Consider the following 27,779-nt stretch of genomic DNA (forward strand, 5'->3'; position numbering starts at 1 on the left):
GTTTTAGACACATAAGAATATTAAAATAAGAATTGATGAGATTGAATGTCAGAAAAATAACCTGTAATTTCCTTCTGTGAAACTTAATTCATGGCAATCGAAGTAACTATGGGTATGGCATACGAAGGGGCACTGAACTTTTGCTCCTAGGGTTCGTTCCTCTTGATTTTTCTATCTACTGCTGATGGCAAGGCCTGCTACAAAGACACACTCCTGTGATTTTCCTGGAACTTCTGGAATTGCAGAACTTCTATATTTATATACATGGTACAATGAATTATTCTGGTTTTGGTTAAACTGAAAGACAAGTTGTGGCTAGTATTAAATAGGAAGATTGAGTAGCAAAGAGAAATTCTATCCAACCACCCAGAAGCATACCAGTTTACTCCTTATGTAGAAATAGAAAGCTCACTGTAATTTTGGATTTGTACTCCAGGCAATCCCGAACTAAATTATTCCCTTCATTAAACTTCAGTCCTTTTCATTCCCCCTTCACCACAGAGTTACTGCACCCTTGATTTAGCTCCATAAGAGGTACCACATACTGAGGCCCCAAATAATGGAGAAAACAAGGTACCTGCCCGCAAAGTTTTTATTCCAGTAGGGAGAAACAGAAATAAGAGTTAAAACAATGTTGAAGATGCTGTAATAAAAGTGGGGGAAATTGTGCCGGCCCGGTGGCTCAGGCGGTTGGAGCTCCATGCTCCTAAATCTGAAGGCTGCTGGTTTGATTCTCACATGGGCCAGCGGGCTCTCAACCACAAGGATGCTGGTTCAACTCCTCGAATCCCGCAAGGGATGGTGGCCTTGGCCCCCTGCAACTAAGAATGAACATGGCACGTTGAGCTGAGCTGCCTCCCAGATGGCTCAGTTGGTTGGAGCGCGGGCTCTCAACCACAAGGTTGCCAGTTCGATCCCTCGAGTCCTGCAAGGGATGGTGGGCAGTGCCCCCCTGCAACTAGCAACGGCAATTGGACCTGGAGCTGAGCTGTGCCCTCCACAACTAAGGCTGAAAGGACAACAACTTGAAGCTGAACAGCACCCTCCACAACTAAGATTGAAAGGACAACAACTTGACTTGGAAAAAAAAAAAGTCCTGGAAGTACACACTGTTCCCCAATAAAGTCCTGTTCCCCTTCCCCAATAAAAAAAAATCTTTAAAAAAAAAGTGGGGGAAATTTCAGAGACTTTGAAATTTGAAACGAGGGAAGGAGCAAAGATGTAAAAAATAGTGACAGTTGAGGGAGTTTACAAGGCAAGGCCGCGAGACAGTATTTTCTACACTTCCTTTTGGATTTACTTGGTTAGATTCTTGGATGTTATATTAATGAAAGAGTCACTTAAGTTAAACAGCTTCACATTTTAATGGGACTAAGTTAACATTCTCCTAACAATGAGCAATGATAAATTAATCTGAGGAAACTGGAGTTTTGGTTCGGAAAGAGAAGGGAGGGTAAACTTTGGAATTCACAAAATCTCTGATGTGAAAGGTAGACCTCTGGCTCAGTTGGCCTCGTGATATCTGGTCTACAACTCCCAGTTATGGCCTTTGAGCCTATGTGACCACCCTCAGCACGAGAGGACTTAATGCTTCCTGGGGAGTTCACACCCTTTGCCAACAGCTCTATTATCAAAGTCATAGGGAGCAGGGAAAGGATACCTTACTTGTCCTGAGGGTGGTGAGGGGCGGGGCAGGCTTCCTGGAGGAAGTAATGCCTTAGCAAAGTCTTAAATGTATGGTAGTTAGCCAGGCAAATAAGGGAAATAGTGTCCTCAAATGAGGGAACCATAAATTCAAAGACAGAGCAGCATGAGAAAACGAGGCATTTTCAAAAATGTATATACACTGGAGCATCGCTGAAACACAGGGTATGTGAGGAAACGTGAAAACTACTATGGACAGGGGAAGGTGGGACCAGAGGCTATGAGGGTATGAAATGTAGGGAAGTAACATGTTTAGATATGACTGTAGCTCTCTCTGGCAGTACAGTGGAAGAGTTTGGGGAAATCCATGCAGCATGCGACTAGTCCATCCTGAATATTAATTAGTACCTAAATGTTCCAGTAAATGCAGATGTTAAAAGCAATGATGTCAGCGACATTTTTCTTCTTAAAGCAAAAGGAGAAAAATTAACTATATAAACATATTTTTCTTTGTAACTGAAATTATGCTATATGTGTTGTCCTCCAATCTATTTGTTTTGTTTATTATATTGAGTTCTTTGTCTACCCCATAATATTTGAAAACAGCTCAGATTCAAATGATCTATGTTAAAGAATCTACTTACATCCTTTAAAGTAATAATGTTTGGATGCTGTCCGTAACGAAGAAGAATTTCAATTTCTTCTGTTGGGTCTCTCTTGCTTTTATCAATAATCTAAAAGGCAAATGGTTATCACAAAATCTCATGAACTACACAGTCATAAACTGTAAGAATACACAGCTACAGACCTTGGGCATCATCTTATGTAAACACTGTATATATAAGCCATTTATCAAGTAGTTTTATGTAAGTACCTGGCCAGACTACCTAATCAAAATTCAAAAGCCAGTCTTGATGCAGATGGCAAGACTGTAACGTAAATTCTATGCCATGAGTTACATTCTTACCAGGTCTCTCCAGTTTAAGTTTGTAGTTAAGTCCTAAACTTACTACAAACTCAAACACTCAAGAAAAGGTACCAAGACCATAATTAACATATCTTTCTTCCGTCCTTGAACATCTTAAACTTTTGGGAACTCAGTCAACTTCTAAGCCCTGTCAATACAGATAATTAAGAACAACATGTATCTATAACACCACTACTAGCATCTGTTTATTGAATTAACTTTACTTCCTTTAATAAAATGCTTCAATGGAATATCCCATTAGTTGTAAGCTACTTATAAAAAATTAATTAACAGTTAAGTAGAACAAGCTTATTTTCGAAGCTAGGCAGAAAGCTAAGCAGAAAACCACTCCTAAAATTTTACTTGCCTAGAATTAAGTTTAATTATTATAATAAAGCCCTTTAAAATACTAATGTAGCTTTCCAATCCTTTTATGTCAGCTGCTTCTTAAAAATATTTCTCTTAATGTTTTAATCTGTTGAAGTAATATTGTATTTTTAAAAAGACAAGGTTTGATTTCATTTCATCCAAAGGGTAGTCTGAAATAAATTTTGTGACCTTCATATTTGCAATTTTAAAGCAGCTTAGTAATTAATGTATGTAATAGATACCCAAATGCTCTAGCAACCTAGGAAATCCCTTGTAACTCTTAGTAGGAGCCAAATATGCTATCTGAAATGGGTTTAGTTATAAAACAGTTCTGTATTTGGAAAACAGGGAAGACATACATACAGGTGTCAACCATAATCGGCTGTAAATTGTCAGTTTTGTGGAATTAGGCAAATGGATGATTAAGAGGAAACATATGGAATAGACATTCTAATTCAAGGGATATGATCTGGGACTAGTCTTCTGAAAACCAGAACACACTGGAAGTGTTATTTTTTGCAACCTTCTCTCTGATCTGCTAATCTGAGCCCAGTTTACATTATACCCATATTTGTGCTTGTGTATCTCAGATTTGTGTAATTTCAGTAGAATCCAGTTGTGCTGGGATTGGTTTTATGAATCTAATTTAAGTTACAAGAGTCCACAAATAGCTTGAAGATATGCTCAAGGTTTTGGTATACTACTCCTGGTTTCTGTCATTCAAAGCTGGCCTTAGGACATTTCTGCTTTTTTTCTGATGTGTTTATGGAGGAAAGATATATCCTTAAACTGCTTACCAAGTACATTATTCATCTTCTCTCCTTTCATGTAAGCAATTTGAAAATTTCTATGTATCCCAGATGTCACTATAGGCAATGAGTAGGAGAGAATATTAAAATGTATTTCTATGGTTTATCTTTACCTCTGACAGAAAGCCTTGTGGACACTGATAACTTTAAAGCAATTAGATCCAAGATTAGAAAAGTAACAATTTGTTTATGTGTCTTCCCAGATATTTGCTATGCATATATAAAACACATTCATTTTAATTTTTACACAGTGAAATCATATTCTATATCTAGATAAATGGATGGATGTAATCACAATTAATGCCACTCTCTCACTAATTAAACATGAGCTATCCATACTTATAGACTAGTTCTAAGGTTCAAGGTAAGTTGAAAGCTTTAGACACTACTTGAATTGTTTGCAATGGGTAAGCAGAGGCTACCATCCCAAGAAGTGAAAAGGCAGAGGCTTGAATATCATATTTGTTCACTTACAACTAAAAGTTTGCAACTCAAACTTTATCATAGAGCCATGTGTCTTGGTTTTTTGGCTTAGAAAATTCTTGCTGTCTTAGGACATCTGATGAAATTAAAAGTTAATGTTAATAAATTTTATGACAGTGGTTCTTAGTCTTTTATTGGTTCACAGATCCTTTTAAATGTGAAGGACAGTATGAACAATTTTGCCAGAAAAATGTAAACAGACAAAATTTGGTATACAATTTCGAGTAATTCCCTGAACATAAAATGGGGGACTCTTGAGAGTAAAAGAGGTGCTACCAAAAATTAGGTCAGGTGTACACTGGTACCGGCCTGAGCAAACTGATGTATGCTACCCTACCTGTAACTCACAGGGGAATCCATGGTTCCAGATGAAGATCCCTGAAGCTCGCTAGCTAGACATTTAAAGTTACCTGATCTTTTTATAACAAGAGGCACATTTACCAAAGAAGAAGAGTGTAGTTTTTCACTGGTACTGACATGCATGAATAAGAACTGTTAGAGTTGCATTCTAAATCTAAAAGCATTTACCTTCACTGCAAACTCCATGTTTGTGGCTTTATGTATACATCTCTTGCAAACGGAGTAGGAGCCAACTCCAATGTCTTCTTTTACTTCATATCCATCAGTGAACTGAATACTGTTCCTGTGCAACTGCTACAAACACAATTATAAACTGACAAAGAGTTCCATAATGATTTTGGTACATTTCAATAGGGAAATAAGTTACTCAACATGCAATGTTGATGTTAAATATAAATGAGTATCAGTCAAAATAAATCTTTACAGCATTTATTCTTCTACAACTGCGTATTTTGGAAGTATCTACAATAAAATGTACAGCATGAAATATACCCTTTACAAAAACTTATATTAAAAACAAAAAATTAAATTTGTACAAGAAAAAACACAGAGCTACTTCATAAGGGGCTGACAGCCTTGCGTGTGATGGAGCCCCTTTCCACTCTCCAACAGGCTGCAGGTCTTTGAAGTACCCTTGCAAATGGGGAAAAGTCTGAAATCTCTGGTATAGAAGAAAAGCTTTAGGAGGATTCAGAATTAGAAACTCTGGATTCTTGTCTCAAATGCACCACTTGTAGGCTGTGTGGCCTTGAACTTGTGTTTCTCAGAGGGTAATGGTGAGGAATAAAATAACGTATTTGTAGGTGATACCTATTATTATCATTTTGGACTATCAGTAGCCATGCCCTCTTTTCTCCATCCTCAAGTCATAGCTTCAATATGACTTCTGCTAGAGAAGCCATTAATGGGTTAAGGACTAATAACGTGTGGTAGGATGATGAATAGCAAATTACTGGTTCCATAAACAGGCTGAGGGTAGCTGTGCTGTCCTTGGCTATAGGTAGGAGACTGTCCCCCAACCCCCACCACATGCCTATGAGCCTTGTATAGGTTAAAACTTGAATTCTGTAGAATATATGTTTGCAATTTCTATTAGGTACAAAAGTTATAACTTTAAAACTTGCCAAGTATTACATGTTTGTCATAGTAAAAGGGACAGACTAGTTCTACATGAACTTTGTTCAAAAACCAGCATTTAAACTGGTTTTCTAGAAAATGGAGAAAGCAAGATGATTGACTCATGAAAAAAACTTTAGAGCAAAAGTAACTTAATCATCAAGCGAAGTCAAGCACTAATTATACCCTAAAAACAATTCAATGCTTTAAAAGATACATCTAATTCCTTCTATGATTAGGAAGATGAATTAAATTTATCTTTTAATGATATTAGGATGAGAAGAAATAAATCTAATGGCTTGTACTACTTGTGTTCCTCTAATAACATTTGATTTACTAGTCCAGTCTCCTATTTTACACACACACACACACACACACATACACCCCTACCTATAAACCTGCTTCTGTGGCTTTTGCCCCCTTTTTTCTTCAACTCTGATAAACAGATGGGATAATGAGGTAGAAGGCACCCTAAGGCTGTACCCATAACCATTTCTTCCTAATGACAATAGGGGCCCCAAAAAAACAAAGACATAAAACTTAAGACTTAACTTCATTTTCATTTCTTATATGTTTCTATGGCAGAGGTCGGTAAACTACGACCTGTACACCAAATGTGGTTCACTAGTGGTTTTCTAAATACAATTTTACTGGCACACAGCCATGCTCATTCATTTTTGCATTGTCCATGGCTGCTTTTGTGCTGCAACAGCAGAGTTGAGTAGTTGAAACACAGATCATATGGCCTGCAAAGCCTCAAATATTTATTATCTGGCCCTTTACAGAAAAAGTCTGCTGACCCTTTTCCAAGGAACTGGGAGACCTCAGTTCATCATAGCTGACCTGACAGAGGCAGAGGATGAAACAAACGAGGCCTGATAAACATTTTGAGGCACAGGAGAGGGGAGAGATAAGATGGTGATATTTATTGCAACTCTCTTAGAATTCTACTTTCAGGTCAGATAGGTACTCAGGATTCTGATGCATGCAACCTTTTCAAAGGTATATGAAAGAAATTTCTCCGAGTAACATCAATGATATAAAATGAGTATTAAGCTGCTCACTTAAGTCAGCAGATCAAATCTAATCTAATTATTCACACAATGAACTATATTGTACAACATTTCAAATTTAAAATGACATACACTCACCTGAACAATTGAATGCACACCAACTGTCTGCATAGCTTGGCTTTCATCATCTGAGGTAATAGCAACAAAACTAAACCCCCGAAAAAGCTGATGTGCATTAGCACTAGGTGGAATGCCAGGTGAATCTGAAAAGAATAATAAATTACTAAGAAGGCAATTACTTTGAAAGGTAATTAAAGGAAGACTTGTTGACATTATGACCTTTCTCACTTATTCTGGAATTCCACTTCTCAGGCACCCATTACTTCCAGGATACTCACTGAGGTCTGTTGCCATCACAACTCTAACATCCTACTTCCTTAGAGCCCAGAAAATAGCTAATTCATTGAAGAATATAATAAATAGATGAATTACTGGCTTAATGTTATTCTAAATTAACACTGTCCCATAGAACTTCCTTCAGTGATGGAAATTTTCTTTATCTGTGCTGTCCAATATGGTAGACACTGGCCACATGCAGCTACTGAGCATTTGAAATGTGTCCAGTGTGACTGAGAAACAGAATTTTGAATTTTAACTAATTTAAATTTAATTCAGTAATTGACTACCATATTGGATAGTGCAGCCCTCAATGGGAAACTAACAATGCTATGGTTCCTGGTTAGGAGGAGATACAAGGTTGAGTTACAGATAATTTAGGAGAAAGGAATTTAGTTCAGTGGTCTCAGTACACAATGTGAGAATCCGGAAAGCTTATCTACAAGTTAAAAATTATCTGGAAATCTTAACTACAAGTTAAAAATTATTATCTCCATATAATATAGTTAAGGACCAAAAGTAATTTCTAGCATAATCATGGTATATATTCCTTAAAATATATTTCACAACATGACATGCATTGTTATTGAAATTATTTATGTGGAATCTATTGGCATTAACAAAAATAGAAATATCCTTATACAATATGGTTAATGTTCACTACAAAGACAAACAATAAATGTGTTATTCATAAATAAATATAAACACACAATTAGGCATACTTTTATACTATAAATGTTAAGGGAAAGCAAACAACAAAGACAAATCTACTCGACTGTGTATAAAGTTCTTTCTGAACATCGGCTTCATATTCTCAGCAACATATATTGTTTAGTGAATTTTAAATCAACGTGACAGGCAGTATGAGGTGAGCCTCTTGAAATCTCCCCTGGAATTTACAACAAATTGAACAACTATAACTCCACAAATGACTCCCTGCACCGCAGACAGGCAAAACTAAGAGACGTGAAACTGAAATCATCTAAAGTTGGGCAAATTGCGCGAGCAGGGAGGAGGGAAGGGAGAAGTGAGGAGAGGCGGCCACATGCGGACACAGGACGCAGACCTAACTCAGTGCTCCGACCTCACTGCATCCTGGAACTACCGCAGCTGCGGGAGAGGAAAAAACTCGGACTGCTAGGGCTCTGCTTATGGCCCACAGGGCTGAGGGGGCAGCATATAACACGGCTGAACCCAATGCTCACAGCAGAGACCTCGGAGCAAAGACTGAGGGAAGAAGGCTGAAAACGGTGGTTTAAGGCCTCACTACCGAGCAGAGAACGGAGCCTTAGGCACTGAGACTAGCCGCCCGTCCCTACCCTCCCAGAGCTCACCCCGCCCCCACCTGCCCAGTGCTAGAAGCATAACAGTAGCAGTGTCAGATCAAAAGAACAGAATATTTGCAGTTCTGAGAACTATGGTCCGCAGACACAGATTCGCAGGCCAACTAATTCTGGCAAAGGGCAGGGAGCTGTGGAAGCAGGACTGGCTGATGGTGGTGGTTGCTGCCATCACTCTGGGCCAATTCTCGCAATTCACCCCACCCCTGTCCCCACCTATCTGGGTGGATCCCTGAAGGAGTAAACAGAGCCGCTGAAACACAAGGGCTCTGAATCTGGTGCAGGAAGAGCTTTGGAACTTCAAAAGCTCTCCACATCCCCCCATGGAGGTGGTGCCCTATGAGCCAGGTGAACTGTTCACAAAGGAGAAGCCTGCCTTCCAGGGAATCCCCCCATTGTGTGAGAAGCTGGAATAGTGCAGAGAAAATATAACACGACAGTGTGTGAGAGAATAAAAAGCTGCAGACAGAGAGAAAATAAAACATTCTACCAATACCTACTGGAAAACAAAAGTAAGACCTCTTTCTATCAACCTGTTGCAGAACCTACTCCTGTAGATGCCTAGGAAGAGAAATAATAAATCATTCATTGCCATGAATAACCAAGGTAGCAAGAGCTCAGAAAGAAAATGAAAAGTCTCCAGAAAATGAATTTAAAGACATGGAAATATGTGACTTAAGTGACAGAGAATTAAAGATTGCAGTTCTTAAAAACTCATTGAGATGCAAGAAAACACAGACAGGTAGTTTAATGAACTCAGAAACACAATCAAAGAACAAAATGAACATTTCACCAAAGAGATTGAAATTTTAAAAAAGAACCAAATAGAATTTCTGGAGATTAAGAACTCAATAAAAGAAATGAAAAATGAAATAGCCAGCTTAGGTAATAGAGTTGACCAGACGGAGGAAAGATCAGTGACATCAAAGATCGAAATCTGGAAATGACACAGATAGAAGAAGAAAGAGACTTGAGACTAAAAAGAAATGAAAGAACTCTACAAGAACTTTCTGACTCCATCAGAAAGAGCAATATAAGAATAATGGGCATACCAGAAGGGGAAGAAAGGGAGAAGGGAACAGAGAATATATTCAAACAAATTGTCGAGGAGAACTTCCGAAACTTGTGGAAAGAACTGGATACTAGAATCCAAGAAGCAAATAGAACACCTAGTTACCTCAACCCCAACAGGCCTTCTCCAAGGCACACTGTATTGAAGCTGGCAAAAATTAACGACAAAAAAAGAATCCTCAAGGCCCAGGGAAAAGAAGACGGTAACTCACAAAGGAAAGCACATTAGATTATCATCAGATTTTTTAGCAGAAACTCTACAAGCCAGGAGGGAGTGGAACCAAATATTCAAACTATTGAAAGAGAGAAATTATGAGCCAAGAATAATATACTCAGCAAAGATATCCTTTAGATATGAAGGAGGAATAAAGACCTTTCCAGACATATAGAAGCTGAGGGAATTTTCTAACACATGACCTGCACTACAAGAAATACAAAAGGAGGCTATTTGACCAGCACAAATAGGGATAACTTGTGACAACCAAAACATAAAAAAGGGGGAGAGTAAAGGCCTGAACTGGATTATGGGAATGGAGAAAGTAAGCATGCTGAAGAAAATGGAATACTCTAAATATCAAACTTTCTTTTACATAAACTTAATGGTAACCACTCAAAAAAAAAAAAAAAATCCAGAACTGAAATATATACTGTAATAAAAGAAGAAACAGAGGGAAACATCATAGAATACCACCACACAGAAATAATAGACAACAACAAAAAGGCAAAGAAACAATGGAGACACAGTCTTACCAGAAAACTAAAGATAGAATGATAGGAAATCCTCACATATCAATAATCACCCTAAATGTAAATGGACTGAACTCACCAATAAAAAGGCACAGAGTAGCAGATTGGATCAAAAAACTAAACCCAACCATATGCTGCCTCCAAGAGACACATCTCAGCTACAAGGACAAACAAAGACTCAAAGTGAAGGGGTGGAAATTGACACTCCAAGCAAATGGTATCCAGAGAAAATCAGGTATACCCATACTAATATCAGATGAAACGGAGTTCAGGATAAAAAAGGTTAACAAGAGACAAAGATGGACATTTCATAATGATAAAGGGGACTGACTATAAAACAAGAAGACATAACAGTCATCAATATTTATGCCCTCAATCAGGCAGCACCAAAATATACCAAGCAACTACTAACAGAGCTAAAGGGAGAAATTGACCAAAACACAATTATACTAGGGGACCTAAATACATCATTGACAGCTATGGCTAGATCATCCAAAGAGAAAAAGATAAAGAAATAGCAGCCCTAAATGAAATATCAGATGAAATGGACAAAATTGACATTTATAGAGTACTTCATCCGAGAGTATCAGACTATACATTTTTTTCTAGTGTACATGAAACATTCTCAAGGATAGACCATATACTGGGACATAAAACTAGCCTCAGCAAATTTAAGAAGACTGAAATCATACCAAGCATATTCTCTGATCACAAGGCTTTGAAATTGGATATCAACTGCAAAAAGAAAGCAGGAAAACCCACAAATACATGGATATTAAACAACGTACTTTTAAAGAACAACCGGGTCAAAGACGCAATAAGAGATCAAAAGATGCATAGAAACAAATGACAATGAAAACACACCCTACCAAAATTTTGGGATGCAGAGAAAGCAGTTTTAAAAGGGAAATTTATATCATTACAGGCCTATCTCAAGAAATGAGAAAAATCCCAGATAAAGAACCTCACGTTACACCTTAAAGAACTAGAAAAAGAAGAACAAATGAAACCCAAGGTCAGCAGAAGAAAGGAAATAAAAATCAGAGCAGAACTAAATGAAATAGAGAACAAAAAAGACAACAGAAAAAATTAATGTGACAAAGAGCTGGATCTTTGAAAAGATTAATAAAATTGACAAACCCTTGGTTAGACTCACAAAGATAAAAAAAGACACTAATAAAAAAAATCAGAAATGAAAGAGGGGAGGTTATTATGATGCCACAGAAATACAAAGGATCACCCAAGAATACTATGAAGGACTATATGTCACCAAATTCAATAACCTAGAAAAATTGGACAAGTTCTTAGAAACATACAGACTTCCTAGGCTGAATCACGAAGAACTGGAAAATCTAAATAGACTGATCACCAGTAAGGAAACTGAATCAGTCATCCGAAACCTTCCCAAAAGCAAAAGTCTGGCACCAGATGGCTTCACTAGTGAATTCTACCAAACCTTCAAAGAGGATCTAATACCTGTCCTACACAAACTCTTCCAAAAAATTGAAAAAGAGACAGTACTCCCTAACTCATTTTATGAGGCCAACATTAACCTGATACCAAAACCTGGTAAGGATAACACGAAAAAGGAAACTATAGACCAATTATCTCTGATGAATACAGATGCAAAAATCCTAAACAAAATTCTAGCAAATCGAATGCAACAATGCATTGAAAAGAATATTCAGCATGACCAAGGGGCACAAGGATGGTTCAACATATGCAAATCCATCAATGTGATACATCACATAAACAAACTAAAGGAAAAAACCATATGATTATATCAATTGTCGCAGAGAAAGCGTTTGACAAGATACAACATCCATTTATGATTAAAACACTTAATAAAATAGGTATGGAAGGAAAATACCTTAACATAATAAAGGCCATATATGACAAACCCTCAGCTAATAACAAAATTAATGGTGAAAAACTGAAGCCCTTTGCTCTACGTTCATTAACACGACAGGACTGTCCCCTATCACCTCTGCTTTTCAACATAGTGTTGGAAGTCCTCGTCAGGGCAATCAGGCAAGAGAAAGAAATAAAAGGCATCCAAATTGGGAATGAAGAAGTTAAATTGTCACTCTTTGCAGATGACCTGATGCTATATATAGAAAACCCTAAAGACTCCTCCAGGAAGCTATTAGAAACAATCAACGAATACAGTAAAGTTGCTGGCTACAAAATCAATGTACAAAAGTCCATCACATTCCTATATACTAACAATGAAATCTCAGTAAAAGAAAAAAAAAATTCCTTGTGGAATTGCAACAAAAAGAATAAAAACCTTGGAATAAACTTAACCAAGGATGTGAAAGACCTATATGCTGAAAACTAATGAGACATTTTAAAAAGAAACTGAAGAAGACATGAAGAAATGGAAAGACATTCCATGCTCATGGATTGGAAGAATCAACATAGTTAAAATGGCCATATTACCCAAAGCAATATGTAGATTTAATGTAATCCCCATCAAAATCCCAACGGCATTTTTTAAAGAAATAGAATAAAAAATCATCAGATTTGTATGGAACCACAAAAAACCCCGAATAGCCAAAGCAATCTTAAGAAAAAAGAACAATGCTGGAGGTATCACACTCCCTGACTTTAGCTTGCACTACAGGGTAACAATAATCAAAACAGCATGGTATTGGCAGAAAAACAGACACACAGACCAATGGAATAGAATTGAGAACCCAGAAATAAACCCACACAAATATGGACAGACAATTTTTGACAAAGAAGCCGAAAACATACAATGGAGAAAAGACAGCCTGTTCAACAAATGGTGCTGGGAGAATTGGAAAGCCAGGTGCAAAAGAATGAAACTGGACTGCTATCTGTGACCATGTACCAAAATTAATTCAAAATGGATCAAAGACCTAAGCATATGACCTGACACAATAAACTGCATAGAAGAAAACATAGGTACTAAACTTATAGGCCTTGGGTTCAAAGAGCATTTTATGAATTTGACTCTAAAGGCAATGGAAGTAAAAGCTAAAATAAATGAATGGGACTATATGAAACTTAAAAGCTTCTGCACAGCAAAAGAAACCATCGACAAAATAAAGAGGCAGCCAACTGAATGGGATAAGATTTTTGCAAACAGCGCCTCCAACAAGGGGCTAATATCCAAAATATACAGGGAACTCATGCAACTCAACAACAAAAAAACAAACAGCCCAACTGAAAAATGGGCAGAGGACCTGAAGAGATATTTCTCCAAAGAGGACATACAAAAGGCAAATAGACATATGAAAAAATGCTCAACATCACTAATCATCAGTGAAACGCAAATAAAAACCACAATGAGATATCACCTCACCCCAGTCAGAATGGCTATCATCAACAAGACAAATAGTAACAAGTGTTGGAGAGGCTGTGGAGAAAAAGGAACCCTCATACACTGTTGGTGGGAATGCAGACTGGTGCAGCCGTTATGGAAGGCAGTGTGGAGGTTGCTCAAAAAATTACGAATAGAAGTACCGTATGACCCAGCAATCCCTCTCCTGGGTATCTACCCAAATGCTCTGAAAACATTTATCCATAAAGACACGTGTGCTCCAATGTTCATTGCAGCTTTGATTATGTTGGCCAAGACATGGAAACAACCAAAATGTCCTTCGATAGATGAATGGATAAAGAAGTTGTGGTATATATACACAATGGAATACTATTCGGCGGTAAGAAAAGATGAAATAGTACTATGTGTGACAACATGGATGGATCTTGAGATTATAATGTTAAGTGAAATAAGTCAGACAGAAAAAGCAGAGAACCAATTGATTTCACTGATATGTGGTATATAAACCAAAAACAACAAAAGAACAAGACAAACAAATGAGAAACAAAAACTCATAGACACAGACAATAGTTTAGGGGTTACCAGAGGGTAAGGGGGTAGGGGAGCTCTAGAAGAGGGTAAACGGGGTCTAATATATGGTGATGGAAAGAGAACTGACTCTGGGTGGTGAACAAAGAATGTGAGATATAGATAATGTAATACAGAATTGTACACCTGAAATCTATGCAACTTTATTAACAATTGTCACCCCAATAAACTTTAATTTAAAAAAAATCAATGTCACAGTATTATACTGAAGACTTCTCCTAATACAATACCCGGACATAATACAATATAGCAGTACTATAGTCTGAGATTTTCCCCGGATCGGGACAAATTGTATGGAGAAAGCAAAGTAAAACATCACTATATATATAATCAAATCCATGCATATCACTGTCCATGTATTTGATAAAATTTTGTTCATATGTTAATTCAAATTTCTAAGGCTGTCTTATAAAAGTTATAAACAGCTACCAATGCTTAACATAGACTGTGAAGATTTTGGCTGGAAAGCTTTATAGTAAAGTTTGAATGATGTACTCTATGGAAAATATATGTAAGTACATTTTCTATTTATTTGCTTGTCAATGAGAAACCTGGGGTCTGGTACACCTAAATGAGAGCATTAGAGTGAAAAACACACCATTATGTATATTATGAAATACAGGTTATCATTTCAAAGATTACTTCTGTATAATAGTCACTGCTTATACAATTTTAGGATAAAGCATGATACAGGATATGAGTCATTTTGAAGTTACTATACCTCATGTAAAGTTTAAGGTATGCTTGGGATTTGAACTTTATGAGTACTTCCAGAATACCACCTAATAGAAGAGTTTTAAAGAGAACTATTTATACTGGAGTATTTCATGGAAAAACAGCTGCAGGTAAATAAATGCACAACCAAATAATTTTTCCACATAAATAGTATCAAAGTTTAAGGCACAACATAATTTGCTAAAAGATTTAACAAGAATCTTAACTGCTATAAATTACTTTAAAGGATTTACTAATTATCTAGGTATTGTGGCAGGAATAGAGCATGAAGGGGAGATATGAGGATAGCATAAAGAGTTGTACTAGAAAAGATTTTCTGACTGAACAGGAAAATATAGTCTTGTATTTGGGTTTTCATGTTTTTCCCTTACCTTTGGGAGTTTTTGCAGTAAACTCAGGATCAAAATAGAATGTGTCTTCAGGCCTGCCAGTTGCAGGTTTAAAAGGTGGATGAATTTCTCTTCTGTATAGTTTCTGGAGTAAAAAAAGAGAGACTTAGACATGTGTTAATTATTTTTTAAAAATTCAAGCAAGTTTCCATTCTATACTTACATTCCAGTCTATTGTTGAGAAAAATAAATGTCTTTTGATTTCTTCAACTCCATCTGGTCCTGCACCTATGAAAAATTAACTAATTTTGATTAAATGGTAATTTTATTTCAAGGAGGAATACATGTTGTGTATTAATCTTTGCTTGAACATTTGTCCTAATATTTCATAATCCCACAACAAAAACAAATATCCATCTTCCCCCCGCCCCGAAAAAAAATAAACCCAAACACCAACAAACACACAAAAGAAACGAAAGAAAAAATTTACCTAATCTGTTTGCAGGATTTCGTTTGAAAAGCATTCGTAAAAGACTCTGGGCTTCAGGACTCAAAAACTGAGGCATCCCAAGTTTGGCTCTAAATAAAAAACCCACAGAATAACATTTTATTTTCTGGAGGTATTTGTATTTTATTTAAATTTTTTTTTTAATTAAATTTTTTATTTTAAAATAATTGTGGATTCACACTAACTGTAAGAATACAGAGATCCTGCATACCCTTTACCCATTTTCACCAAAGGTCACATCTTAAAAAACTATATAGTACACTATCACAACCAGGATATTGATACAACCCACCAATCACATTCAGATGTCTCCAGTTTTAACTAGTGTATGTGTGCATCTGTGCGTGTGCGTGCTTAGTTCTACGCCATTTTATCACACGCGTAGGTTCCTGTATCCACAGTAAAGATACTGAACATTTCATCATCACCAGGATCCTGTATGTTGCCCCTTTATAACCACACCCAGCTGCCTCCCTTCCCAACTCCTAACCTCTGGCAACCACTATTCTAGTCTTCATTTCTATAATTTTGTCATTTTAAGAATGTTACGTAAATGGAATCATATAGTAGGTTAACCTCTTTTCACTCAGCATTAATTCCCTTGAGATTCATCTAAGTTGTGTGTATCAACAGTTCATTACTTTTTATTGTTAATCAGTGTTACTCCATAGCAGGGATGTACCAGTTTATTCCTTTGCCTGTCAAAAGACATCTGGATTGTGTCCAGTTTGGGGCTGTTACAAACAAAGCTGCTATGAACATCTGTGTATAGGTTTTGGTGTGAACACATAATAATGTAATTTTAGTCTGTAATTTTTTAAACAGTTTATTGGTGTGACAATTGTTAGTAAAGTTACATAGGTTTCAGGTAATCTTCTCATGAACTTTTTCATTTTTCAGAATTTTGCAAATAGCACTACTGTCAGAGTAAGATCACCTGAGTCTTAGTTCTGGCTGTTTTACTAAGAACTTTGTGAACTTGGGAAACCCAATCTCCTTGGGCCTATTACCACTTATTCTTCGTAAGCAAGGGGATTGGATGTTAGATCAGTGGTTCTCAAACTGGAGCCTTGGAACCATTTTTCAAAAGGAATTTAAGAAATCCAACATTTAAAACTGCTAAAAGAACATGTCCTTCATATGCTTATTTTTCCCTTCCATCCCCTTTAATAGCCCTGCAGGGAAGAAGAGCTGGTGGGAAACGGGTCTGTGGAATATCTAAGAGTCTGTGGCACATAGTCTGAAAACCACTGGCCTGGATGAGCTTGAAGGTCTGTTGCAGCTCTAATATGTAATTTTATTCTTTTTCTCAACCTACAAATCAAGGAAACCAATGATCCTGTAAGTATGAAAATAATAACAGAGCAGGGCAAAATGGCTGGCAGAGAAATTTATATTTCAGAAATAGATCCATTTATTATTCAGTGTGTTGTTATGGAGCTACTATGTGCTAGACATTGCTTAGCGCTGAGGATACAAAGACAGCCCCCCACAATCAGTAGGGAAGATGGATACAGATAACCCTGGTACATTAAGAGACAAATTCAGAAGGACATATGGAAGAGTGCTAAAGGGTTATCTAATTTAACACAGGAGATTGCGAAAGGCCTTAAATGCAATCTAAGGATTGGGAATTTATTCATTTGGCCAGTATCTCCCCAACATTTTACTGAATAACATTAATCTCTCTAGATACTTAAAGGCAACAAAAAATATGTCATGATCTAATGAGTTTGTAGAATGCTATCTATTATACCTCCCTGCTGGAGAAAAAAACACATTGCATTTAAAAGGCTGAGACAGAGGGTTGCTAGAGGGGCGGGGGATAAGGGAAGGTGAGAGGTTTTGGGAACGTACAGAGGGATAGTGGATGGGGGCAGGGGGGTTCACACAGTGTGAGGGATATAAATGATAAACATCTAAGTTTTGCTTTGTCTTGTGCACCTGAAACTAATTAATTAAAAAAAATATATATATATATAGAAAAAAAAAAAAAAGAACAAAGGGAAAGTCCCATTAGTGAAAACAAAATAAAAAAATAATTGTGAGATTTAACACAATATCAGTTATACCTGTTTTTTCTAATTTATTTCTGTGGCTCCAAAGATTAAATAAATAAAAAGGTATTTAAAATGAAAAAAAATATATAAAAAAAAATAAAAAAAAAAATAAATAAATAAAAGGCTGAGAAATCTAGAGTAAAGAAATCGGTATTTTTCTAAACATTTGTTTCCAGCAGCTTTTTCTCAGAGAATACCTATTAACCTATTAACACTTTGTAGAATTAATGTCCTGTTGAACAAACCTGGGGAAACAGTGCTATATTAGGTAACAGGGATATAGCAGAAGTCTTTAAACAGTGGACTAACATGACCAGATTTATTTTCAAGAAGGTACTTCCAAGGGCATTATAAAATGATCTGGAGTGGGAAACAGTGGTGGGTTGTAAGCATTCTACTTAGGAGCTTGGCCCAGTAGTGTGGGTAGGAGCTCACCATGCTCTGAGAACTGTAAACAGTGCAATGAAGAAGAAAGGCTGGGACACTGAGATATTTCTGACAGAAAGTGGTGAATACCTGCATATGCAAGAGAGAGTAATCAAGAATGATTTTCAGGTTTCTGGCTTTGGAAAGAGGCTGCACAGAAATGCTGCTAATTGGGAATACAAGAAGAGGAAAAGAATGGCAGGTAGAGAAAAATTTAGTTTAAAAGTATTAAGTCATGCACGTCATACGTTTTGGGAGAGCCAGGCAGGTGAATAAATGGAAATATTGGTCTGGTGTCTGGTAAGTTAAGGTAAGAAAGAGTGATATGGGAATAATTAAAATGTTGAGAGTAAGAGGTCAGCCAGGAAAGTGAGCACAGAGGGGAAGAAAGCATATCAGAGATGGAACCCTGGGGAACAAGAACATTTAAAAGGTGATCAGAAAAAGGGCAATTCAGGCATTAAAAACAATGAATGCAATTGGTCCAATCACACTGATTATTAAATCCCATGAGCTCATTATAGTAAAAAAAAAAAAGAAAAAGTCAAAACTAACATAAAAACTCAACTCATTGGACACCACCCCTACTGGAAGTAACTAGGGCTCTGACAATAGGAAATAATTAAGAATTAAGCATTTATTCTGCCCTTCTTGTTTGAGCCTTATTTCAAGGTAACTAAATAGCCCTAGTTGACGAGGGAAAGTACATTGTTTTGGAAAATATCAGACAACGAATGAAGAAGGAATAACAGTAACAAAAAATCACCATTTTTGAATCCCTAGTAAAATAATTGTTTCAAGTAATGATTATCAGTGGATGAAACCAATAGATGCAAGACAGGGAACTTTACAATGGAGGGATCAGCTGTAATCACAAGACCTCACAACCAGGTGTTGTAAAGTAAGCCTCCTGACGTGTTGCAATAGAGTGCAACAGCAAGAACTATGAAAAATTGCCAAATACATTTAACCAAAAATAGGATAAAGGAATAATATCACAAGGAGAATAAAAAAATTCCACACTTCTAGCAAAAGACTAATTGTTATGCAACCATGGTAACAAGAGAGCCACCAGAACTGGTTTTAAATCCAGTCAATTGATCAAAGACAACTTGCGTAAGTGAACATAGTTTGCTTTTTTTTGCAAACCAACCAATCAATAACAGCTCTTCATTCATGAAAATTAGCCAAACAAGAATGGGCTGCCTCCACTAACCACACCTGAATGCCAACTTATCAACAACAGTCCCACCCAAGTAACCATACTCTTACAGATGATGTCAATCCACTTATGACTCTGAAAAGCTGCCAATTGTTGAACTCCACCCTTCCCCCAAAGCCTATATAAGAACAGTGGTCTTCTCTGCTTGGAGAGCTTCTACAGGATCAGCATTGCTCTCTCTTACTGTAGTAAGCAATAGAATCAGCTTTATGCTTTTTTTCAGCTATTGAGAGGTGGTCTCATCTTTCAACAAGATAAATTCAGAAAGTGGAATTATAAACTGACTGACTGGTTTCTACAAGCAAATGGCAGGAGAAATACAAGATAGACTGTTCTAGATGAACAGAAGCTTCTGTTCTTGTATGAGAAATACAACTAAAAAAACAAAACAAGCCAAAAAAAAAAAGAAATACAACCAAATGAAATGTGCAGACTTTCAGGACTGTAAAAATACCACTTTGGAGAAAATCTGAAAACTCTGGTTAAAGACTAGTATTAGATGATACCTAAGCATTATTACTAGTTTTGTTAAATGTGGTTATGTGTGGGGACAGAGCCCCAGAGAGCAGTTTCCAGGCTCTCGGCCTCACATAGAAAAGTGCTGGCTCAGGTAGTAAACGACCATCAACTGTGATTGCATGGCCATCAGCTGTGGCTAGTTGGCCGTCAGCTGTAACCAGTGAGCCATTGGCCACTAATATAACTGCTGTGGCTACGCTAACAAAAAAAATGGGGGCTAGCAAGAAGATGGTGGCTGGGCTGGCAAGCGCGGATTGCAGTTAGGACGGCGGAGTGCGGGTTGCAGAGAAGTGGACAGCAGGTTGCAGACAGTGTGGCTCCTGCTTCCTGTGTCTCCAACCCAGCTGCCAGCGAGACTATAGTGGTGTGACTCCCTTACCTATGGCTCCGTGGGTGTTCCTTTTTGGCCTCACCATATCCTGCGTTCTTATGTGGTGAGCGGGACCAGAAACCCCGCCTGTCACCCTGCGCGACATTATGTAAGAAAGCATCCATACTTTTTACTGATACAAACTGAAGTAGGTGAGAAATGACATGTCTGAAATGCTTAAAATATTTCAGTAAATTAGAAGAAAAGGGAATAAAATGGAGCAAATGTGGTAAAATCTTGATGACTTGAATCTGGGTGATTGGTATATGTGTGTTTACTATAATACTCCATTGTTGTGAATTTACATTTGAAAATTTTCATAATTAGAGAGAGAAAAGAAGGCAGAGGAGGAATGGTCAAGCAAAAGAGACTAAAAGAGGAATGCTTAGAGAGGTAGGAGAAGCTGATGAGATCAGGAAAAGCTAAGGGGGGTAAGAGGGGCTGACAGTGTCAGACCTTCCTTAACTGTCCCATCTAAAATGGCTCCTGCCCCTGCCCCGGGCCTCACACTTCAAGAATCCCCTGGTTTCCCATCCATGAAATACAGTTTGTGGAATATGATCAATAATGCTATAAAGATTATATAGGATGTCAGGTGAGTACTGGACTTTTTAGGGAGAACGTTTCATAGACTGTGTAGATGCCAGTGCGCTGTACACCTGAAGCTGAAGTAGAATAACACTGAATGTGAGCTATACATACACACACACACATCGTGCTTCCCTGAAAATAAGACCTTGCCAGACAATCAGCTCTAATGCGTCTTTTGGAGCAAAAATTAATATAAGACCTGCTATTATATTAATTATATTATATTATATTATATTATATTATATTATATTATATTATATTAGACCTGGTCTTATATTATAGTAAAATAAGACCTGGTCTTATATTAATTTTTGCTCCAAAAGACGCATTAGAGCTGATTGTCTGGCTAGGTCTTATTTTCGGGGAAACACGGTGTGTGTATGTGTGTGTGTGTGTGTGTATATATATATATATATATATATATACACACACACATATATATACATACACATACATACATACATATATACATACACACACACACATATATATACATATATATATGTATATATATATTCATGGGATGTGGAGTACAGCATAGGGAATAGAGTCAGTGGAACTGTAACAGCTATATTCAATGTCAGAGGGGCAGTAGATTGGGGGGTATCACTTTGTGAGGGGTGTAAATGTCTAACTATTACATTATTTTGTACACCTAAAACTAAAAAAATAAAAAATACCCTGGTTTATTATCTCTGTTGCTCCTATTACTACCTGAAATAATTATATTTATTTGTTTAAATATGAATTCCTGGTCTCCTCCACTAGAATGCAAGCTCTGTGAGACCACAGAAGATCTTGTCAGTCTTGTTCATACTGCATCCTATGTACATGCAGCAAGACCTCAATCATCTGTTGAATGAATTGTGTGAACAAATGTCTGAGAGTCAATTTTCTAACAATCTGCCACTGGTTTAAGCAACCAGGAGATCACTGATGACAACAGTGAGAGAAGTTTCAATAGAGTGGTGGGAATGAATGACAAACAGGCTGTGGGATAAAAGCAGCCAAAAAAATGAAAGACCACTCTTCAAAGAGGCTTTGTGTTAAAAGGATGCAGGAAGATGGTGCAGAAAGTTGAAAGGAAGGCCAGGTCAAAGAAAAGGTGATCCTTTCCCCCCAGTACCAGAGTGTGTTTGTTAGCTGAAAGGAAGGGGCTAGAGTAGATGGAGTGATGATGGTTCAGTGAATATTCACTTATATAGCAAATAGTTTTTAACCTTTTTTATTGTGAAGAAAAACAAAGTGCAAAAACAAAAAACAAAACAAAACATCCCAAAACCAAAGTACACAGTTCAATGATTTACCACAAAGTGAATAGTCATCTGACCAAGAAATATAATATTGCCAGAACCCCTCATCCAATGTAACCACTTACTAATTTTGCCTCAGGCTTTTGTGATCTAAATATGGACGCTAAAAACCATGCTTTCGTTTGTCCGCTTTTAAAACTTTATAAATAGAATCATACAGTACTCATTCTTTTCTATCTGAACTGCCTTTGCTCAACATTCTTGTGAGATTTACCCAAGCTGTTGCACATAACTGTGATTTGTTCATTTTCTTTGCTGTATGGCACACTACACCCATGGGCCAAAGACCTCAGCCTGTTTTTGTATGGCTTTTGAGCTAAGAATGGTTTTTACATTTTTAAAGTATTGGAAACAAACAATAAATAATATGTGACAGAGACTATGTCTAAAATATTTACAGATAGTCTGTCAATCCATTTTATTCCACTATAAAAATATACCATAATTTATTAATCCATTCTACTGCTAATGATCCAACTTCCACTTTTTGACTATTATAAATAATGCTGCTACAAACATCTTTGTACTTGCTTCTTGATGTGCTTATAAATTGGGTGCATGCCTAAAAGTGGGATTATTGGATGAGGGTATACATATATCGGATTTTAGAAGACAATGCCAAAAACTCCTTTCCAAAGTGGTTATATGAGTATTTATATTCCTTCCAGCTACGCATGAAAGTTGCCACTGCTCCACATCCTGTCAGCACTTAGTACTGTCAGTCATTCTGGTGGGTATACAGTTGTAGCTTGTGGTTTTATTTGTCTTTTCTGATTAATGAGGGTGAGCGTCTTTTTACAAGATTATTGGCCATTGAATATCCTCTTTGGTGAAGTCCCTATGTCCCCTATCCATGTTTCTATTGGGCTGTCGTTTTCCTACTGGTAGACTGGAATTCTTGATATATTCTGGATACAAGCCCTTTGTTGGTTATATGTGTTGCAAATTTCTTCTTTTACTCTTTCTTAATGGAATCTTTTGATGAGAAAAAGTTAATAATTTTAATGTAGTAATAATTTATCAGTCTTTTCCTTTATAGCTAGTGCTTTTTGTGTCCAAAGACTACTTTTCCTAACCAAGGTCATGAAGATATTCTCCTGTACTCTTTTAGAATCTTTTTTGCCTTTATATATGTGTGTGTGTATATATATATATATATATATATATATATATATATATATATATATATATATATATATATATGTATGTATATATTACGTGTGTGTGTGTGTGTATATATATATATATATACACACACACACACACACACATATATACACACACACACGTAATATACTTGGAAATAACTTTTGTGTATGGTGTGAGATAGGAATTTTGTCTTTTTCTACATGAATACCAATTTTTCCAGCATGATTTATTTAAAAAGGCTGTTCTTTCTCTACTGCTCTGCAATGTCCAATGGTCGCAAATCAATTGTCCATATATGTATAGGTTTATTACCAGGTTCTCTATTCTACTGCACAAGTAGAATAGTTGTTTCAATGCTATATTATCCTAATCATAGTTACAGTAAAACTTGATACTTGGTAAAGCCAGTCTTTCTATCTTGATCTTCTTCAAAGTGTTTTAGCTATTCTTGGTCCTTTCTATTATCATGTCAGACTTTATCAAGTTCCACACAAAAACCTTGTAAGGATTTAAATTTGATTTGCATTGAAACTATTATTATGCTGTACAATTAGGTAGCCACTGGCCACATACAGCCACTGAGCACTTGAAATGTGGCTAGCCCAAATTTTAAGTGTAAAATGCACACTGAGTTTCAAATAAGTATGGAAAAAATAATGTATCAGATGTCAATAATCATTTTTTAACGTTGATTACATGTTGAAATGATAATGTCTTGGATGTAATGAGTTAAATAAAGTATATTATAGTCATGTGCCACTTAACAGGGATATGTTCTGAGAAATGTATCATTAGGTGATTTCAGCATTGTGCAAACATCATACAGTGCATTTACAAACCTAGATGGTAGAGCCTACTGCACACCTAGGCTGTATGGCATAACCTATTGCTCCTAGGCTACAAACCTGTACAGTATGTTATTCTACTGAATACTGTAGGCAACTGTAACACAGTGGTAAGTATGTAGTGTACATAATTGTATGTGCCATACTTTTATATGAATTACAGCCCAGTAGGTTTGTTTACACCAGCATCACCACAAACACCTGAGTAATGCATTGCACTATGACGTTACAATGGTTATGATGTCACTACAAAGTTATAATGGCTATGATGTCATTAGGCAGTAAGACTTTTTCACCTCCATTATGATCTTATGGGACCACCGTCACATATGTGGTCTGTCATCGACTGAAACATCGTTATAGGGTGCATGACTGTACAATTACTTTTAACTGTTTCTTCTTACTTTTTTAATGTTGCTACTAGAAAATCTAAAATTATATGTGTGGCTCATATTATATTTCTATTAGATAACACTGATCTATAGAACCAACATTTTTACAACACTGGGTCTGTCATAATATGATTATGGTACAACCTTCCATGTTATTTTGGTGTTTAAAAATATTTTTAAATAAAATTTTTTAGTTTTCTGTATAGAGTTCTTTTTTTTTTATATAGAGTTCTTATATAACTTTTGCTAGATTTATCCCTAGGTATTTGATATTTTCTATACTATTGTAAACAGTACCATTTTTGAAAATTCAATTTTTCTGTTGCTAGTATACAGGCATGAACTAGATTTTATTTGTCTTTCTCAGTCTGACTTATTTCACATAGTTATATGTGGAATCTAAAGAACAGAATAAGTGAACAAACAAAACAGAAATAGACTCGTAGATACAGAGAACAAACTGATGGTTGCTAGAAGGGAGGAGGGTTGGGGTATAGGTAAGAAAGGTGAAGGGATTAGGAAGTACAAATTGGTAGTTACAAAATAGTCATGGGAATGTGAAATACAGTATGGGGAATACAGTCACTAATATTGTAAAAACTATGTAGTGTCAGATGGGTACTAGACTTATTGTGGGGATCACTTCATAAATTATATAGCTGCCTAACCACTACACTGTACACCTGGAATTAATATAAAATAATACTGTCAACTACAATTAAAAAAATAGATAGTCACGGATATAAAGTACAGCATAGAGAATATAGTCAATGGTATTGTAACAGGTATGTGCAATGTCAGAGGGGTAGTAGATTGGGGGGGGTTATCACTTTGTGAGGGGTGTAAATGTCTAATCACTATGTTGTTTTGTATACCTGAAACTAATAATCAAAAACATATTTTATTTATTGACCTTTTATAAAGCAACTTTGCTAAACTTTTATTAACTCCAAGATTTTATATGAAAATTTGGATTTTCTACAGTCACAATCATGTTATCTAAATAGTGACAATTACATTTCTTCCTTAAATGTTAAACGTTTTAAAACCTTAAACCTTATTTCTTTTGCTTGCCTTACTGTACTTGCTAGTACCTCCAGGATAGTGTGAACAGAAATGGGATCATGGGCATCCTTGTCATATGCCAAGTCTCTATGGCAAAGCTTTCAATATTTCACTGTTAACATGAAATAATGAGTACTCTCAATCTATGGGGTTTGTTCATATTTAAACTACATAATAGTGATGTTATAATATTGATGAATTTCTTAGTTATTTTTTATACTACAGCCAACACTCCAAAAATCTGGGGGTTTTTTGTTTGTTTTTTTAGTTTGAGCATTTATTTTGAAATCTCATTAAAACATATCCACTAGGGAGTACTTACTTAAGGATCATAGTCATTGTTTCTTTTCGATCTTTTCCTTGGAAAGGTAGTGTACCAGTGAGCATCTCAAACTACAAAAAGGCAAATAATCAGAGGTATTAGTAAGTATAAAATCTCAATGTCAGAAGGTAAGAAAGCATCGTCTTAATTACAATGAAATCTTCTAAAATTGCTACATAATAAAACAAGTGATTTATATTTCTACTACATTCATTATTGAACTTCTCAAAAACAAAACAAAAAACAAAACGCCCCAAACCTTACCATTAACACACCAAAAGACCACCAGTCCGCACTCTGAGTATGACCTCGACGATTAACTACTTCTGGAGCCATATATTCCACAGTTCCACAAAAAGAATATGCCTTCTTTTCATGGTCAATAGACTCTTTACTTAGGCCAAAATCTGCCAAAAATAAATACTGAATCGTAAATATCCTACAATAATTTGCACAAAGTTTAAATTTTGAGCTCCAATATTTACATTTATTATTAAAAATTCTAATCAAGATTTTAACACAAACAATGTGTTACTCATTATTTGTACCATGATCAACCTTAAAGGAAATTTATATAGAGAGAATTTATAGAGAGTATTTATTCTCATTTTAATAAAATGAGAATTTTCACCTGTTAATTTGATGTGACCTTCTTCATCAAGAAGTATGCTGAAAGAAAAAAAAGACAAAGTCAGAAAATCTTTTCAACTCACTAGAGATTTATAGAAGCTAAAACTGAAATGACTTTGTTAAGCATCAGATCACCACATTCATTCTAAAATATTGCTTTAGACAGTGAATAAGAAGGCAAAGATAAAGGAGGAAAGAAAATTTTTTTGGACACACACATATGACAAACCCCAAAGGCAAAGCCTTATAATCTTGTATTAATGAGCCAGGGGCATTTGAAACCTATTAGGAAAAGAACCAAAACCTATATACTCTCTAAGTTGTTCTTTTTAATGCCTTTCTGCAGAGGTGGTTTCACTAAACTCCTTAGTACTTGCAGAATAGACAGAGGGTCCAAATATTTAAGTCGAATGTGGTAGAGTTGTCATTCTGGTCATTTTTAAGGCATCTAACTCAATCATTCTTTCCTAGCTTTTTTTCTGACATGACCTACACAATCCTCTTCTCTTCAACACACCTTCCTCACCACACTCCTTGCTTTCATTGACCCATCCCTTCCCTGTACACATGCTCCAGTGTTTTCTCTTAGTCAACTGTGAGCTCCTAGAGAGGGTTTGACCTTATTCATCTTGTAGCTCAGTCCCTGGCATAGCACAGACAAATAAGAAATGTATTGAATAATGAGGCCAATCTACAAAGGGCCAACAGGGCATTCCAAATAGTTTGGGCTTCTTCTCATGGGCAATGAAGACGATAAAAGGTTTATATGCATGGAGGGTACTGATAATCATAGCTGCAATTTTAAAGGGTATTTAGTGATTTCTTAGATATGGGTCATGATAAAGAAGAACTAATAGAGAAGACACTCAAGTTTCTAGCTTTAGCAGATACATGAGTGGAGAGTAACATCATTAATTAAGGAGCTATAGAAAGGGGTAAGTACTAAGCTGTAAGCCAATAATTGTATTACTGGATAGGTATTTTAATATACTGACTTGAAAAATCAAATAATAAACTGTTTCATTTACATTCAAAGCTATTCCATAACATAGACATTTCCTTACTTTTAATTCTAACTAAAAAATGTGCA

General features: G+C 36.2%; 1 protein-coding gene across 8 annotated transcripts in view; it reads right to left on the minus strand.

Moving 5' to 3' along the window:
* Positions 1-27,779, minus strand: part of RPS6KA3 (ribosomal protein S6 kinase A3) — a 112,813-nt gene that overhangs the window by 16,346 nt on the left and 68,688 nt on the right. For all 8 annotated transcript variants that reach the window (XM_074324161.1, XM_019755409.2, XM_019755407.2 and 5 more), the window contains 9 exons: positions 26,691-26,728; positions 26,324-26,466; positions 26,060-26,130; positions 15,768-15,856; positions 15,501-15,565; positions 15,320-15,422; positions 6,900-7,024; positions 4,801-4,926; positions 2,289-2,378 (listed from right to left, as the gene is read on the minus strand). In XM_074324161.1, coding sequence (XP_074180262.1) covers positions 2,289-2,378; positions 4,801-4,926; positions 6,900-7,024; positions 15,320-15,422; positions 15,501-15,565; positions 15,768-15,856; positions 26,060-26,130; positions 26,324-26,466; positions 26,691-26,728 — 850 coding nt within the window. The remainder of the gene's footprint in view (positions 1-2,288; positions 2,379-4,800; positions 4,927-6,899; positions 7,025-15,319; positions 15,423-15,500; positions 15,566-15,767; positions 15,857-26,059; positions 26,131-26,323; positions 26,467-26,690; positions 26,729-27,779) is intronic.

Source organism: Rhinolophus sinicus, chromosome X, assembly GCF_036562045.2.
Source record: "Rhinolophus sinicus isolate RSC01 chromosome X, ASM3656204v1, whole genome shotgun sequence".
NCBI lineage: Eukaryota > Metazoa > Chordata > Mammalia > Chiroptera > Rhinolophidae > Rhinolophus > Rhinolophus sinicus.